Raw genomic sequence first — 15956 nt, forward strand, 5'->3', positions numbered from 1 at the left:
TCTCCCCAGTCCAAGCAGTCATAAATGGAAACTGAGCTGCAAAAACAGCCTATTTTTAATGAATTGCTTTTGTGATGTCATCAAAAAATTATATACATTCTCCCATTCAACCTACAGGAGTTTAGCTCCGCCCTTTTATATAAGGGGTGTTTCAGCTTGACTTGCTTTTGGAAAGAGTTACAATACAGGCAGCTAATCAGAACAAAGCTCATTTTCATATATCAAGCTTAAAGGCACAGTAACAAAAAAACAGCCTGTTTCATTCTAAGGGATGAAGAGATGCTGGAAAATAGTCGTGTAAAAATGAATTACTCTGGAATGTGTGGTAACTTTGTTTTACGCATTTTGATGTTTTGACTTTGGCTTTAGTGTTTGTTAAAAGAGCTATGTACAAAAAATGACTTGTTTATTATGTGGAGAAAATAAATTGCTGTTTTATTTAAAATAACGCATTCTCTTGTGAACGAAAGGAACATTTTGGCCCAGCATGGTCTAAACACTTAACTCTCTCATACCATTCATTTCTTCCTTATCCTCCTCATCCTCCTCTTCCTCGCTGCCCTTGGCAGAGGCTCAGGCTGGGAGGGGTTTCTTCAGTGCTCTGAAAACTCCCACAGTGAAAAACTCTCAGACTGTGAGCTGAGTGTAAGACAGCAGCTCACACAGCTGGACTTAAACCCACCAGCAGCTGGCCAGGTGAGTGCCATCACAGCCTTCACTGCTCCGAAGGAATCAGCTCTAACTACATCTACACACATATTACCATTATTTATGGATAAAAATATAAACTAGCATTGCTTATTGATACATTACATCTGTAGTAGTACTGCACATAGGTAGATTCCCTACTAGCACCGCTTATAGATAAAAATCTATACTAGCACTCTTCACAGACAGATTCTAGGTATACTAGGTTTGCTTATAGACAAAATGTATAAACTAGCATTGCGTATAGACAGATTATGTCTATACTGGCGTTCCTGACAAAAATCTATTCTTGCATTGCTTATAGATGAAAATATATACTACCATTGCTTATAGATAGACTCTACACAAGCAATTTTTGTAGATGAAAATCAACATTTATGTGTCTATACATTTAATTAAATCTATACTAGCATTGCTTGAGGACAATCCGTACTAACATTGCTTATAGATTGCTTAGACTGCTTTATCAGCATTACTAATATAACTATAATCCATAACAGTATTGCTATAATAGCATTATTTATAGAAATACTGTAACTACTTGTAGATGGATATATGTCTATAGTGGAATAGTCTATATAGAAATATATATGGAGTAGCTTTGCTTATAGATCTATACTATACATCTATAGTAGCACTGTTTAAAAATAGACTTTATTATCTATACCTTTTTTATCTAGGTATAGATAAAAAAGGTATCTTTTTTATCTGTACCAGTATTGGTTTTAAACATATTATAGATACTTAGATTATGTCTATGCTAATATTGCTTACAGATAGATTATATATATGCTAGTATTGCTTTGGATAAATTATAAACACTTCAACATAGATTATATCTGTACATAGATTATATCTGTACATATCTACTTTATTTGTATCTGTAGATGACTGATAGATAGATAGATAGATAGATAGATAGATAGATAGATAGATAGATAGATAGATAGATAGATAGATAGATAGATAGATAGATAGATTAAGATTAAGAGAAGAATAAGGACCATTTTATATCATTATAACAAAACAAATTGACACCGTAACACAACCTACACATATTTTTGCAGTGCTAAACCAATACACTGAATCATTTGCTCTTAGCCATGTGTGGGATGTGTGTTACTGTGGGTTAATGTGAAACATTCAGTAATGTGTGGGATATGGCTTATAGTTTTTATTGTATTTTTTATTGGTCATTTGTTTTAGGGGCATTTTCTTATTAACCATGACTGAAATTGATCTTCCTGTGTTCTGAGTAAGTGCGTGGTTGTGATTTATTTACTATTTAAAGGATGAAATGTTCTTTTCCTTTTGTGCACACAGTAAATACTATTACAGTATACAGTACACAGTGCTGGTACAGTACATACTGGTACAGTGTGCAGAATACAGTGTGTATACTGGTGCAGTGTGTAGTATACAGTATATACTGGTACAGTGTGCAGTATACAGTGTGTATACTGGTGCAGTATGTAGTATGGACTGGTACAGTGTGCAGAATACAGTGTGTATACTGGTGTAGTGTGTAGTATAGGTACAATATGCACTGTACAGTATATGCTGATGCAGTGTGTAGTATACAGTATATACCGGTACACTGTGCAGTATGTACTGGTACAGTTTGCAGTATAGGTACAGTATGCACTATACAGTATATACTGATGCAGTGTGTAGTATACAGGATATACTCGAACAGTTTGCAGTATACAGTACATACTGGTATAGTGCGAGATATATAGTACATGCTGGTACAATGTGCAGCATAGAGTATTTACTGGTACAGTATGTAGTATATAGTACATACTGGTACAGTGTGTATTATACAGTATTTAATAGTAGAGCGTTCAGTATATATTAGTACAGTGTGCCGTAAACAGTATGTATAGGTACAGTGTGTAGTATAGCATAAGCATACAGTTTGTAGTATATAGTACATATTGGTACAGTGTATAGCATACAGTGTATACTGGTACAGTTTGGAGTGTGCAGTATATAGTACATACTAGCAAAGTGTGCAATATACAGTATATACTAGTACAGTGTGAGGTATACAGTATATACTAGTACAATGTGTAGTATACAATATATACTGGTGTACAGTATACATTATACACTTGTACAGTGTGTGGTATACATTATATACTAGTACAGTGTGCGGTATACAGTATATACGAGTACAATGTGTACTATACAAGATATACTGGTGTACAGTATGCAGTATACATTAGTACAGTATACAGTATATATTGGTGTCCAGTATGCAGTATACAGTACTGGCACAGGGTGCGGTACACAGTGGTCTATAATGTAAACATGTGCTAAAGTAGCTGATTTAGTCATTACACAAACTACCAGTGTTACAGAAGCTTAATGTAAACATTTAATGTAAACATAGACATATCTTCAAATAGAGTGTTTATAGTGACACTGGAATCCTCCGCTGACTCTCACGGTGACTCAGAGAGTGTGCTCCGCTGCAGGTGTGTGTGTGTGTGTGTGTGTGTGTGTACTGTGTCCAGTGGTCTTCACAGGGAAAACACTTGAGTTATGAGCTTGTATTCCTGGTTTATTTCAGCCCAAACTAACACACTCAGTGTTTACCCTCAGATCAGCCTGTGATAGTGGCCCGTTACACAGATAGGGCTCTTCCATTTAAGTCCTTCGGCAGCTCACTGTGAGACTGGAGCACATTGGATGTTGTACTTTATCAAGCCCTCTGGAAAATAGCCCAGGGCAGAGAAATTTAGATGTGTGCCATGTGCTCCAAACCTGTGACTGCATGTAAGGCAGCACTGGTACCCTTCTCAGCAAAATGTTTGGGGACACAAAGGTTTTCAAAATGTTTTTAATGAGCAAAATTTATTTGACTGCTTACAAAAAGCATCTTTCTGGAAGCCCCCTAGTATTTTGTATGATAGATTGGAATTTACCACAACTAAATGACTAACATCTCCTACTACCAGCTAGCAGTAAATGATATGGCAAAAATATAATCATCACAATACTTGAAGACATTTTAATGAGACACAATCACAATGTCTACTTTTTCTGAAGTTTGATAAGATGGAACAGAAAAAGAGTCGCATTATAAAAAAATATGTGTAAATGGCAAGATATCCAAGGCCCCTGTACACAGAAGATTAAGATAAATCTAAAAAAAGCCTGAGATTTTAAGAGGTTAAGTATTGACTGTGATTATGAGAAAAGCATATTGTGATGTAATTTATCATGATTACTGTAATTTATCATCATATTGTCCACCTCTGGTAGTCAGGGGCCCTAAGCAACTGCTTATACCACAGCAAGAGATGACCCTGCTCCTCACCCTTCTCTCCTCTAACCTCTTCTTCTTCTCCTTCTCTCCCAGGTCAGTCTCAGCAGCCAGTAGAGAAGGAGGGAAGGATGGAGAATGAAACAGGGGACAAGATGGCCAGCGCCGGTCCACTGACACAGGAACAGCTCGCTGCCATACAGGATGAACAAGTGCTGAACGACATGGTGAGAGAGAACAGCATTCAGGTCACAGTAGTCAGTTCCAATGACATAATCTAATTCTGTTTTTTCACCATAACTGTATCACAAGTCAAGTCAAAGTTTATTAATGTAGCACATGTTACAACAGGTGTTGTCATAAAGCAGCTTTGGAGAGAAATTCAAGAATGAGCGTCGCCAATGGCGACAGTGTCAGGGTAAGACTTCCTAAGAGCAAGAGGAAGAGACCTTGAGAGGAACCAAGACTCAGAAGGGGAACCCATCCTCCTCTGGTCAACACTGGATAGCAAAACAAGAGCAATATGAACAGAGAATGAGGTTTTGACATTAGTAAAAAATATTAAAATAGAGAAAAATGGAAAAACAGGTGAACAATGGCCATGATTAAATAGTTTGAGTCTGTGCAGCAGCAGCATCATTAGGAGGGTCAGCTCATGCAGGTGATGTTTGCACAGCGTTGTACAGTGAGGCTGAGCACCAGCTGCAATTAGGTTTACCCTGCAGCTGATTGTTACCAAAGATTACAAGAGGGTCCATGCCTGTCAATGGGACGTAAAAGGGGTTGCTAAAGTCTTGCATCAAATGCTTCGTCCCATCTCCTGGGGCAAGAGCAGCAGCCTGTGCAGGAAGACTGGGCAGGGGGCAGAACAAACCAGAAACAAAACTGTTTTTTTCTTAACATCAGCTAATCAGAAAATGCCTGTTTAAGCTCAAAATACTCAAAAGCCCAAAATTATTGGCTATAATCTTAACCCTCTGTGGTCTGAGGACATCTTGTCGATTTGTTTGTATCTTCTAAAGTTCTCCTTTAAAGGCTCCTTATATAAAATAATACTCATATGTTTCATATCAAAATGCTCTGTTATCACTATTACTACTTTCCAAAACTGCTGCAGCAACTTCAGCAGCTGTAAACTCTCTGCACGCCATTTCACACGTGTCTCCGATGTGGACTGAATGAAGAATGAAGAGTTTCCGACATGATGGGTCAGTCCTTAGTGATTTCCTGAGTGTCCATTTGTCAGTTTCACACAGAATGTAGACGGACACATGAATCCACCAGTTCCACACGGTGAGAGGCAGATTACGTGTATCTCAGCCCCTCTTCACAGCTTCATAACTCCAGATGTGAGTCACATATGATCTTGTGATAAGATGGAATGGGAAGGGCGACTCTACAGATTCAAGAAATGTTTGAACCATATTTCTGCACCGGATTATGACAAAGATACAAAGAAACATCAAATTTCACATGTGGTGAGTTTGTGGACACCAAACTCTCAGAAAAAAAGGTACTAAACTATCAACTCTTGTCACTGGTGTGGTACCTTCAAGGGTACATCTCAGTACCTTCAATCAGGGAACATAACTGTACTATAATCTATTGAAATTATATTTTCTAAGTTGTACTGACTCCACACACCCCGTCTCGTCTCCAGGTTTTTTATTTTATTGTCCTGTTTTAAAATATTAGCTTATGAAAAAGGGTACACTTAAAAGTGCCTGCTGGCTAAAGAACAGCACTGAGAGCTGCTCTGTTGGAAGGAATTGCCAATATAAAAGCACAGTTGATACAATGTTGCTTTACTTTTTTCTTTATTTTGCAGAACTGTTGTATAAAAGCAATTCATCACTCACACTTGTCTGTTATTGTGAATGACATCACTGCTCTGATGATCCACAGCTGTGATGACATTCATGACAACACACAACCTCTAGTGTTCTACTGCTGATGTATCACACACTGTACTAATACCCGCACTGGAGCAGCAGGCAGCGGGATTACAGCACCTTTTTTGGGCTGAAAATGTTTGGGCAAGTGTTCAATTACACTGTGTGTGTGTGTGTGTGTGTGTGTGTGTGGTGCAAAGACAAAAAAGGTTAAGTTAAAATGTGTTTCAGTTTATCACACTTAAAACTGGATGAGCTCAGTGACGCAGAATGACTTCATATCACACCTAAACTCATTATTAACTAATAACTGTCTCTGGTGTTTGGGCCTAAACGTGCATGCACTTAAAAAAAGTAAACTTAAAAAATGTGTTTCAATTTATCACACTGAAAATAAAGAGGAGCTCAGTGAAGATGGAACACTGGATAGACTGATTATTAACCCCTTAAACTGCAAGATTACTGTTCAGTGACTACTAAGTTATTCAGTTATTCAATAACCACTATGATTTATACACTAATTGCAATAGGTTATGCAATAACTGCTGTGAATTATTCAGGATCTACTATGAATTATTCAGTATCTACTATGAATTACTCAGCAACATCTATGAATTATTAAGTAACTATTATGAATTATTTAGTATCTACTATGAATTATTCAGCAACTACAATGAATTATTCAGTATCTACTATGAATTATTCAGTATCTACTATGAACTATTAAGTATCTACTATGAATTATCCATTATCAACTATGATTTATTCCGTATACAATATACTATATACATATTGTATTGTATACAATATAATCGTATACAATAACTATTGTGAATTATTTAATATCTACTATGAAGTATTTAGTAACTACTATGAATTATTCAGTAAGATTATATACCACTGTGAATTATTACTGATCTGCTACAAATTGTTTGTTATCTATTATGAAACTAATGTGCAGGTTCTGTAGTTAAGAGAGTGGAGAATTGAAGTAGGACCCTCGTACAGACCCTTATGTTTCAAAGAGATTAACTACTCTGTCTTTGTGTGTGTGTGTGGAATTCAAATAGCTGGACAAAGCTGTGGATTTTGAGGAAAGAAGAATGATTCGTGCTGCCATGAGGGAGCTGCTGAAGAAAAAGCGGGGTGAGGTGCAGGTCATAACCCTTCAGGCTCATAACTACTCACCAAACATGGCGAGCAGCTCCACACAGCTCAGAACACTAGTCATTTTTTTACATGTCCATTTGTAGTAATATTGGAAGGGTCATGGCCATTAACAGCAATAACAGTAGACATTCCTCAGTTTTAAGGGCCAAATCTTGCCATAACATGTTGTTAGCAGCTCAGTATGCATGCTGGGCTTGTTTATCAGGACACTTTGAGAAATGTAATGTTGTGACATGTTGTTTATCATGTCCTTTGCTAATGGATGTGTGTTTGTTCCTGAATGGACCCTCAGAGCAGCGGGACCGTGAGCGGGCAGAGCGTCAGCAGGACCTGCGTCAGCGGGGTGTGTGTGCTGGACGCAACCCAGCCGGACAGAGCACAGGCCAGAAACCAGCAAATGGACCAGGCAGCACCCAGCAACACACGCACAGTAAGTTTCCTTCGCACTGAAAGAGTTACACACATTAAGTTGTTTGTAAACACAATAAAACACAATAATAATAAACATAATTTAACTCAGTAAAAAACTTTTATAAGCTTTGACTTGCACTGTGGCAAAAAACTAAAGCACTTCCAAAACAGGTGGAAATTGCATTTTATGGCTACTGTGAAAAAGGGTTAAGCTGCAAAAACAGCCTGCTTTGAATTCATTGTTTTTGTGACTGCTGTTAAATAAGACTTAGTATAGGGCCAATCAGAGCAAAGATCATTTACAACACTGTTTCCAAAAAAGTTGTGACACTGTGCAAAATGTAAATAAAAACAATATGCAAAGATGTGCAAATCATTTAAAAGATAACATAACAAATGTAGAAACTGAGAGATGTTATTGTTTTTTGAAAAACATTCGCCCATTGTGAATTTGATGCCAGCGACAAAAAAGTTGGATGGGGCAACAAAAGGCTGATTAAGTTGTGTAATGCACTGGTGGAACATTTCACAACTTATAATTGGCAAGAAGCCCTGCCACCTTTTCTGGGCCTGAGCTCATTTAAGATGGACCGAGGCAAAGTGGAAAAGTGTCCTCTGGTCCAACAAATCAAAATTTTAAATTCTTTTTGGAAATCATGGATGCTGCATCCTCCTCTGTAGTAAAAGAGTCCAGGTGCTTAACTGGCCTGTCTGCAATCCAGACCTGTCACCCACTGAAAACATCTGGCACATTATGAAACAGAAAATATGACAAAGAAGGCCCCAAACTATTGAGCAGCTAAAATTCTATTTCAAGCAAGACATTTCACTTTCAGAAGTACAGCAGTGTCTCCTTAGTTCCCAAATGCTTACAGAGTGTTGTTAAAAGATGAGATGATGCGACACAGTGGTAAACATGACCCTGTCCCAACTTTTTTAGAATGCATTGCTGGCATCAAATTCAAAATGAGCATATATTTTTCAAAAAACTATAAAATTTCTCAGTTTCAACATTTGATATGTAGTCTTTGTACATGTTCAATTAAATATAGAGTGTAAATGATTTGCAAATCTTTGCATTCTGTTTTTATTTACATTCTGCACAGCATCCCAACTTTTTTGAAAACAGGGTTGTACATAAACAGCCCATGCCATTCTATAAGATAAAGAATATGTAAATGTAAAAATGAACATGTAAATATAATGTCATGTAAAAATGAACTATGACTGTTTTGGTGCATAAACCCACAGAAATGTTATATGTGGACATCAGTGGGAAAATAAAAGACACGAAAACTATACAATCTGGGTTCTTTAATAGAATCATTACAGTTGTTGTATTTAAAGTTTCCAAGTATGGAAAATTAGCCAATAAGGATTGTTTTCTCATGTGGTACTCAGGTATATGCAGCCAAGCAAGCTCTCCTATTGGTTAAGACTTCAGGAGCTGAACTGAAGGCCTTACACATTAGATTAGCTAACAACAAAATTAGGAAGTGACAGAAGAATCAACCAATCATGCTTTGATGTACAATGGGATCAATTTTATGGAAAAATGTCACTCTAGTCCTTCTGGATGTTCTAGATACATCACTGACTGAATACAATCCGCAGTCTAAGCAGGTTTGGGTTAGTTGTTAGGAATGGAAAACAGCAGCAGCTCCTATGCCAGAACTCTTTACTGAAAGAGTCACTGTAAAACTGATACATGCAAGCTCAGATATATGTTAATGTCTTTTACAAGCTTTAGATGTCTGTGTTTAATCTACAATCTACAACAACCGAAAAGGTTTCAGTGCATGGTCATTAGTTTAGCACCAACACACTGTAAGAACTTCTTTGTAGCTACTTTGTAGCCCCTGCTATTATGTATATTGCTAGTGTAAATGTACTATGAAGGTACATTTGAGATTCAAATTTAGCTCCAAAACTGACTGCAGCCTTGATTAAAAAGGAACATCTCTCTGTTCATCTGTTCATTCACTGAGACAGTTTATCACTCAGTCTGTTTGTCTCCTTAATTTCCGCTTTCTGTCTTTATTCAGTGTCTTATTGATCTCCTTGGTCTTGTTTTCTCTTCTCTGATTAGGAGCAGCTCAGGCAAAGTCTCCCAATCCATCATCAGCAAGTTCCTCCCCTAAAGTCCCTGCCAGGTAAGAGTTTTACAGTGGCTGAAATGCTGCTAACAGATGTGCTTCAGGGAATGGAAGCAGCCCAGTCTATGGGATAGTTCAGTATTGTATGGTGCCGCATTCCTATCTGAGCCAGAACTGAGAGGTTTCAGACCTGGAGTAGGACATAGCCAGTTGAATGATCCTCCAACTCGTAATTCCCAATCAGGGTTTCTCAAAAGGTCAGAATTCTCAGTGTTGCAATTTCATGTTGTCTCTTTGAATAGATCAGTGTTTATAGAGTTGTGAGTTTCTATTTGTGTATGATAGGCTTTAAGATTCTTAAATCTTAGACTAAGGTTTAAAGGTTAATTTTTTCTGTGAAGTTCAAATAAATTTAATACCTAGAATGATGCTCTAATAAAAATGATTATAGAATATCATTTGAACAAATTAACAGCAATTATTAAAATAACAAGTGATTCCAAACTTTTGAACTGTGGTGTAGATAGATAGATAGATAGATAGATAGATAGATAGATAGATAGGTTACATCCTATACCTGTCTTATTTTACATTAAATCTATATTATATTTTATAATATACTATATTATATTATATAATTCCCAGCTATTATAAACACAGCATTAAATAGCATTTAACGAAGTGTTATCAATGCTGTTTGTTAAAATTAGTATTTTCCCACTGTTAGCCATTGTAGCATTGCCTGGCTGAACTTTCCCTTTAAGTCCATCCTCATTTCTCATGTCTTTCTCTCTCCTGCTCAGCCCGGCTCGTCCCCCAGCTGTTGGTGTCAAAGTTCACCGCAGCTCTGCGCTTGGCGGTCCAAACACCAAAGACGTCAAACAGATGCTGCTAGACTGGTGCAGAGCCAAGACCGAACCATACGAGGTGAGCACGGGGGGGTGCTAAAACTAAAGTGACCTCTACAGTAATAATGGCACCTACCATTTCAACCCTCAGACATCAGCCCTGTCAGTCCCTCTGTGGAACATAGTTCATTTTCTCTTTTAAATCATGCACCATTACAAGTCTAGAGTTTTCACTGTTCGATTCACATTACATAATTATGTACATGTGTTACGTAACTACATACGTGCATAACTATGTAATTGATTGTGTAGTTATGTAATGAATTACATTTACATTCAATTTACGTTCTGTATCAACAGGGTCGAGCTGTGCATCTGACTTTGTTTTTAAGTGTTTCAACGACAAAAATGTAAAAGATTGTCTCTGTTTCTGAATAAAGGGAGTGGACATCCAGAATTTTTCCTCCAGTTGGGCCGATGGTCTGGCGTTCTGTGCTCTGGTGCACAGGTTTTTTCCTGAAGGTTTTGATTACTGCACACTGGACCCATACGACCGCAGGGCAAACTTTGAGAAGGCATTCAAAACCGCAGAGTAAGATATATATATACATATATATATATATATATATATATATATATATATAAAACATTCAGTACAGCGACAGCGGCCTGTGTGTGTGTGGCCTGTTGGGGCGGCTGTGTGTGAGTATTGACGTGCGTGTGCATGTGTGTGTGAAGATGTTATAGCATCCAGTGTCCATGTGTAAACACCAATCGCATCCAGTACACTGACTCTGGCCTACGTTACAGCTCAAACATTTACAATCACTATTCTCAATACAGTAAAGCCAGTTTGGTTTCAGATAAATATCTAAAAAGATTCTAATATTCTGGTCCGGTTTCACACAATTACTATATATAAATATTGATGTGTCCAGCTGTATATTATACTGAGATAATCCAGAATGATTTTTTCAAAATTAACATCCAGAATGATTTTTTCAAAATTAACATCCAGAATGAGAAATTCAAAATACAAATTTGTAAGTTAATTAAACATATGAAAATTCCAGGCTAAACTGAGGGACCTCCTTAAAGTGCATTTTATATCTACTATGAAAAGGGGTTTATAAAATCTTGCTGATCCCAAAATACTTTCTACATCATATGAGTTGAAAATATAGCAACACAAATTGTTAACACAATACAGTGACTCTGTGTGTATGTGTGTGTGTGCATGTGTGTGTGTGCATGTGTGTGTGTGTGTGTGTGTGTGTGTGTGTGTGTGTGTGCGTGTGTAGACGGCTGGCTGACTGTTCTCCTCTTCTGGATGTTGACGATTTGATGCGGATGAGGGAGCCGGATTGGAAGTGTGTGTACACCTACATACAGGAGTTCTACCGCTGTCTGGTGGAGAAAGGCCTTGTCAAGACCAAAAAGAAGACCCCCTAACAACCAAGCACACACACACACGGTCCGAAAGGTGAGTCAGAACACACACAGCGGACCTACAGTGAGGGAATAGTCAATGCTCTTTAGTCAATATAATCTCTATCTGCTGCTCTATCAGCTTAGATGTTTTCCAGTATTTAGAAAAGACCTGAAAACCAATTGACCTCAAATACACTTACAATGGACATCAATGGGCAGTTGTTGAATTCCATCACACTATAAAAAACTGATTCAAAGTTTTAACTTCATAAGTAAGAGTCTTGGTTGCCTTAAATTTGATACTGTATACAGAGTCTATTGAACTTCTAAAAAGTAAGAGAACAGAATAATCATATGTTTTACACATATTATACATTTGCTTCTTATATTATTTAAAGTGAAGTCAATGAACGTAAAAAAACTTTTTTAGGTTCTTTAAGCTGCGAATCTGCATAACTGGACCATTTCCCCAAAGAGCTAAATTTCGTCTCTAGTATAGAACTGTGGGTGGAGTTTCCTTAGGGTGCTGTTCATAAAAACCTTAAGGAAGGAAAAAATAACTGGCACTGCACACAGCTTTACCAAAACCACATCAGCATTTTTATGGAAAAAAGGACGTTGTGTTCTCTGGGCCAAAGAAGAAAAGGACCATCCAGTTTGTTAACAGCATAAAGTTCAAAAGTCAGCATCTGTGGTATGAGGGGGGTGTTAGTGGGTAACCTGCTTATCTGTGAAGGCACCATTAATGCTGAAAGAATCTACACATTTTGGAGCAACATATGCTGCCTTCTACATGATGTATTTTTCTGAAATGTCCATGCTTGTTCCAACATCATAGCACCAAGAAACATTCTACACATATAATCCACATCCTGCTGCCTACTCAGAGAGGAGTGGCTCTACGGATCTGCATGTGTGTTATCAAGCCTTCAAAGCAGTATTTTACCATTATCAGTTTGACATAGAAAACTTATAAGACACATGCAAGTTTACTGGTCATTTTTGATAGCAGATAAAACGGTGATATTTGTAGCGTAGACATATGGACGTCTGGGTCCTAGTACTACAATGGTGAACAATTCTGACTCGATATATTTCTCCAAAAAGGTGCATTTCACACCAAACCACTCCGAATGGTTTTGTTTACATCTAAACCATTGAAGATTAAGTAATTTTGCTAAATCAGTTCCTCTTTAAGGAATGTGAAGGTAACCAAAACTACTGTTTTGTTGAGTTGCTTATGTGTTGTAAAGTTTCATACACACTTCTTTTTAAAAAAAAATTCAGTCAGTGCATTTCATCCTAACACCTGTACTATTAAAGTGGAATGGTTGTTGTTTTGATTTTGCCTTATACAGTCAATTATCTCCATTGTGCATTCTCATAAATTAGCGACTGCCCATTGACGTCTGTTATAAATGAGTTTTGAGACAACAGGTTATCGGTTCTTTTCTATGTTCAGGGCAACATATCAAAATTATTGTCCATTGTATTTGACCCTATGATTCAGATGTGGCTGATAGAGATTAAGTAGAAAAACACTGGACTATCCCTTTAAGTCTTTAAGTGCACTTCTGTAATTTAAAATGTCATGGGTAAGTATAAGCACACAATGCTATGGCAAATATGTGAGAGATTTAACATTCTAGACATTCTAGAGAGATTACGTCTGTATTAATCTCACTCAGCATAGAAATAGAATATGTGTGTGCCTGTATGCCTGAATGACTTTTTATGGTGTTGTTTCTTGCTAAGCTGAAAGCTGAAAGCCACAATGCTTATTGCGGAGATTAGATCTTAACTAGGAATTATGTTTACCCCATATTTGTCTGGCGTTTAAAAATATCCACCTTTCAGCGGGCTTAACCGTTACATAACAGATTGTGGAAAACTGACCTCTACATCATCAAAATGGTGCCGCTGGATCAGAAAGAGGAACATTTCACATAGTTGTTTGTCCAGGAATAGGTGCAGTGACAGCGATACTGTCATAAAGCAGCTATATAGCTGCATAAATCACATCACAGAAGAAACTTATAGATTCTTTCCCATGTGTCTTTTCACCAGCAGCTGAGGTCTGAATGAGAAGTGACGATGGATTGCTACAGGAGAGCTGCAGGCCAGCACACATACACGCTTCCTCAGGGACAGAGAGACGGCTCCATCAGTTCTGTATGGGAATTAAAGGGGAATTCCACAGAATGTTCTAAATTTCTATATACTTAAAAGGTTGAGATGTGAACTCATTCAGAGTGGTGTAAAATGGTTGAGTGTAGAGACTCAGATTTCTTTAAAGTGGTGGTGATAGGAACCAGGGGTCACCATGACTACAACACAAATATAGCCATTTTATTTACTATCCAAAACCACCAGTAATAACTTTCATGTAATAACTTTCTCTGAAGGAGATTTTAGAGGTGGACGTCTGGTTCCTGTCACCACCACTGTGAACAATTCTGACTCGGTAAGTTTCTCTAGAACAGAGCATTTCACTCCAAATCACTCTAAATGACTCTGTTCACATCTTAACCATTTAATTAGATAGAAAGGGCAGAATAATAAAAAATATGTGGAATTTCCCATCAAGCCAGTGTTCAAATCCTGCCAGTTTACTTCACTGTAGCATAATGGTTTGTGCACTATATGTTGTAACTATATATTGTGTTGAAAAGAAATAAAATATTGCTGTTTGTCACAATAAATTTAATTTTTTTCACATTCCCATATGCATACTTTTGATTTTCATTTCATTATGTGAAACAGGTCACTTTTCTCCAAAAATGGACCTCATTAAAATGTTGCTCCTAATTATGGCCCTGGTAGACTTGTGTTCTCATAATATTTCCACTTTTGTCAGGTCAAGTTAGATACTGCAGTGCTGTTCATAATCTGCATTATGAGATTCAGTGAAACGAATTTGAAGATTTTCAGGTTACTGATTTTTAAGGTACAGTCTCTGAAAGTGTCAGAGCATCAAGGCCAGTTGTTTCTGCTATATGCTGAAGACATTTAGGTTTTGGAAATCAAACACTCTTAGAAAAAAGGTACTAAACTGTCACTGGGGTGGGACCCTGAAGGGTACATCTCAGTACCTTTAGTTAGGACATATATTGTACCATAATCCATTGAAATTATATTTTCTAAGTTGTACTGACTCCACACACCCCGTCTCGTCTCCAGGTTTTTCATTTTATTGTTCTGTTTTAAAACATTAGGTTATGAAAAGGTACAAATAAGTACTTTTCACCTGGGACAAACTTTACAGTTCACAGTTGTTATATTGTTAGTACCTTGATGAACAAAAAATGTACCTGCACAGAACCTTTATTCCTGACAGTGAAAGATGAATATCAGATGATAGATCAAAATTTTTATTCTGGTATTTATTCATTTTTATTTTTTGTTATTTTTTGTTTCTTCATATTCTAGATGTGTTAAGCAATTCAGAACATGGCACCTTTTGTTTGACCTCATTTTTTAAGTGAGCAAAAACATTGGAACATGTGTCTGACATGAGTTTCTTATTGCCCAGATGTGCCCTGTTAGACTGATTGTTTAAACAATGAGTAGCTCTGAATGTCCACTCTTAGTTTGAGTCCTGGGTTTCACCTTTGAGGACCGCATGTTTTCTTAAAAGGGATAAACCAATATGAAGAGCAAAGAGCTGTCTTTGGGAGAAAAGCAAGCCATTTTGACACTAAGAGAAAATTGATCAGAGCTATTGCACAAGCATTGGGAATGCCAATAAAACAAATCTGACATGTCCCGTAAAAGAAAGAAACTGCTGGTGTACTGCTGTAGAAATATGGTTCAAACATTTCCTGAATCTGTAGAGTCGCCCTTTCCATTCTTTCTTATCACAAGATCATATGTGACTCGCATCCGGAGTTATGAGCCTATGAAGAGGGGCTGAGATACACGCCATCTGCCTCTCACCATGTGGAACTGGTGGGTTTGTGTGTCCGTCTACATTCAGTGTGAAACTGACCAATGGACACTCACTAAGGAAATCACTAAGGACTGACCCATCATGTCGGAAACCCTTCATTCTTCATTCAGTCCACATCGGAGACACGTGTGAAATGGCGTGCAGAGAGTTTACAGCTGCTGAAGTTGCTGCAGCGGTTTA

General features: G+C 37.4%; 1 protein-coding gene across 2 annotated transcripts; it reads left to right on the plus strand.

Moving 5' to 3' along the window:
* The first annotated feature begins 618 nt into the window (after window positions 1-618).
* smtna (smoothelin a) lies at window positions 619-14161 on the plus strand. Of its 2 annotated transcripts, none has more exons than XM_036595812.1 (9): window positions 619-696; window positions 4076-4206; window positions 6942-7017; window positions 7334-7471; window positions 9542-9605; window positions 10352-10475; window positions 10837-10988; window positions 11698-11879; window positions 13895-14161. In XM_036595812.1, the coding sequence occupies exons 2-8, from the start codon at window positions 4111-4113 to the stop codon at window positions 11846-11848; spliced, it is 801 nt and encodes a 266-aa protein (XP_036451705.1). In that variant the 5' UTR covers window positions 619-696; window positions 4076-4110; the 3' UTR covers window positions 11849-11879; window positions 13895-14161. The 2 variants fall into 2 exon arrangements, with proteins under 2 accessions (XP_036451705.1, XP_036451706.1); XM_036595813.1 differs by having other exon boundaries at window positions 13898-14161.
* Window positions 14162-15956: the final 1795 nt, after the last annotated feature.

The sequence above is a fragment of the Colossoma macropomum genome, unplaced genomic scaffold (genome assembly GCF_904425465.1).
Source record: "Colossoma macropomum unplaced genomic scaffold, Colossoma_macropomum, whole genome shotgun sequence".
Taxonomy (NCBI): Eukaryota; Metazoa; Chordata; class Actinopteri; order Characiformes; family Serrasalmidae; genus Colossoma; species Colossoma macropomum.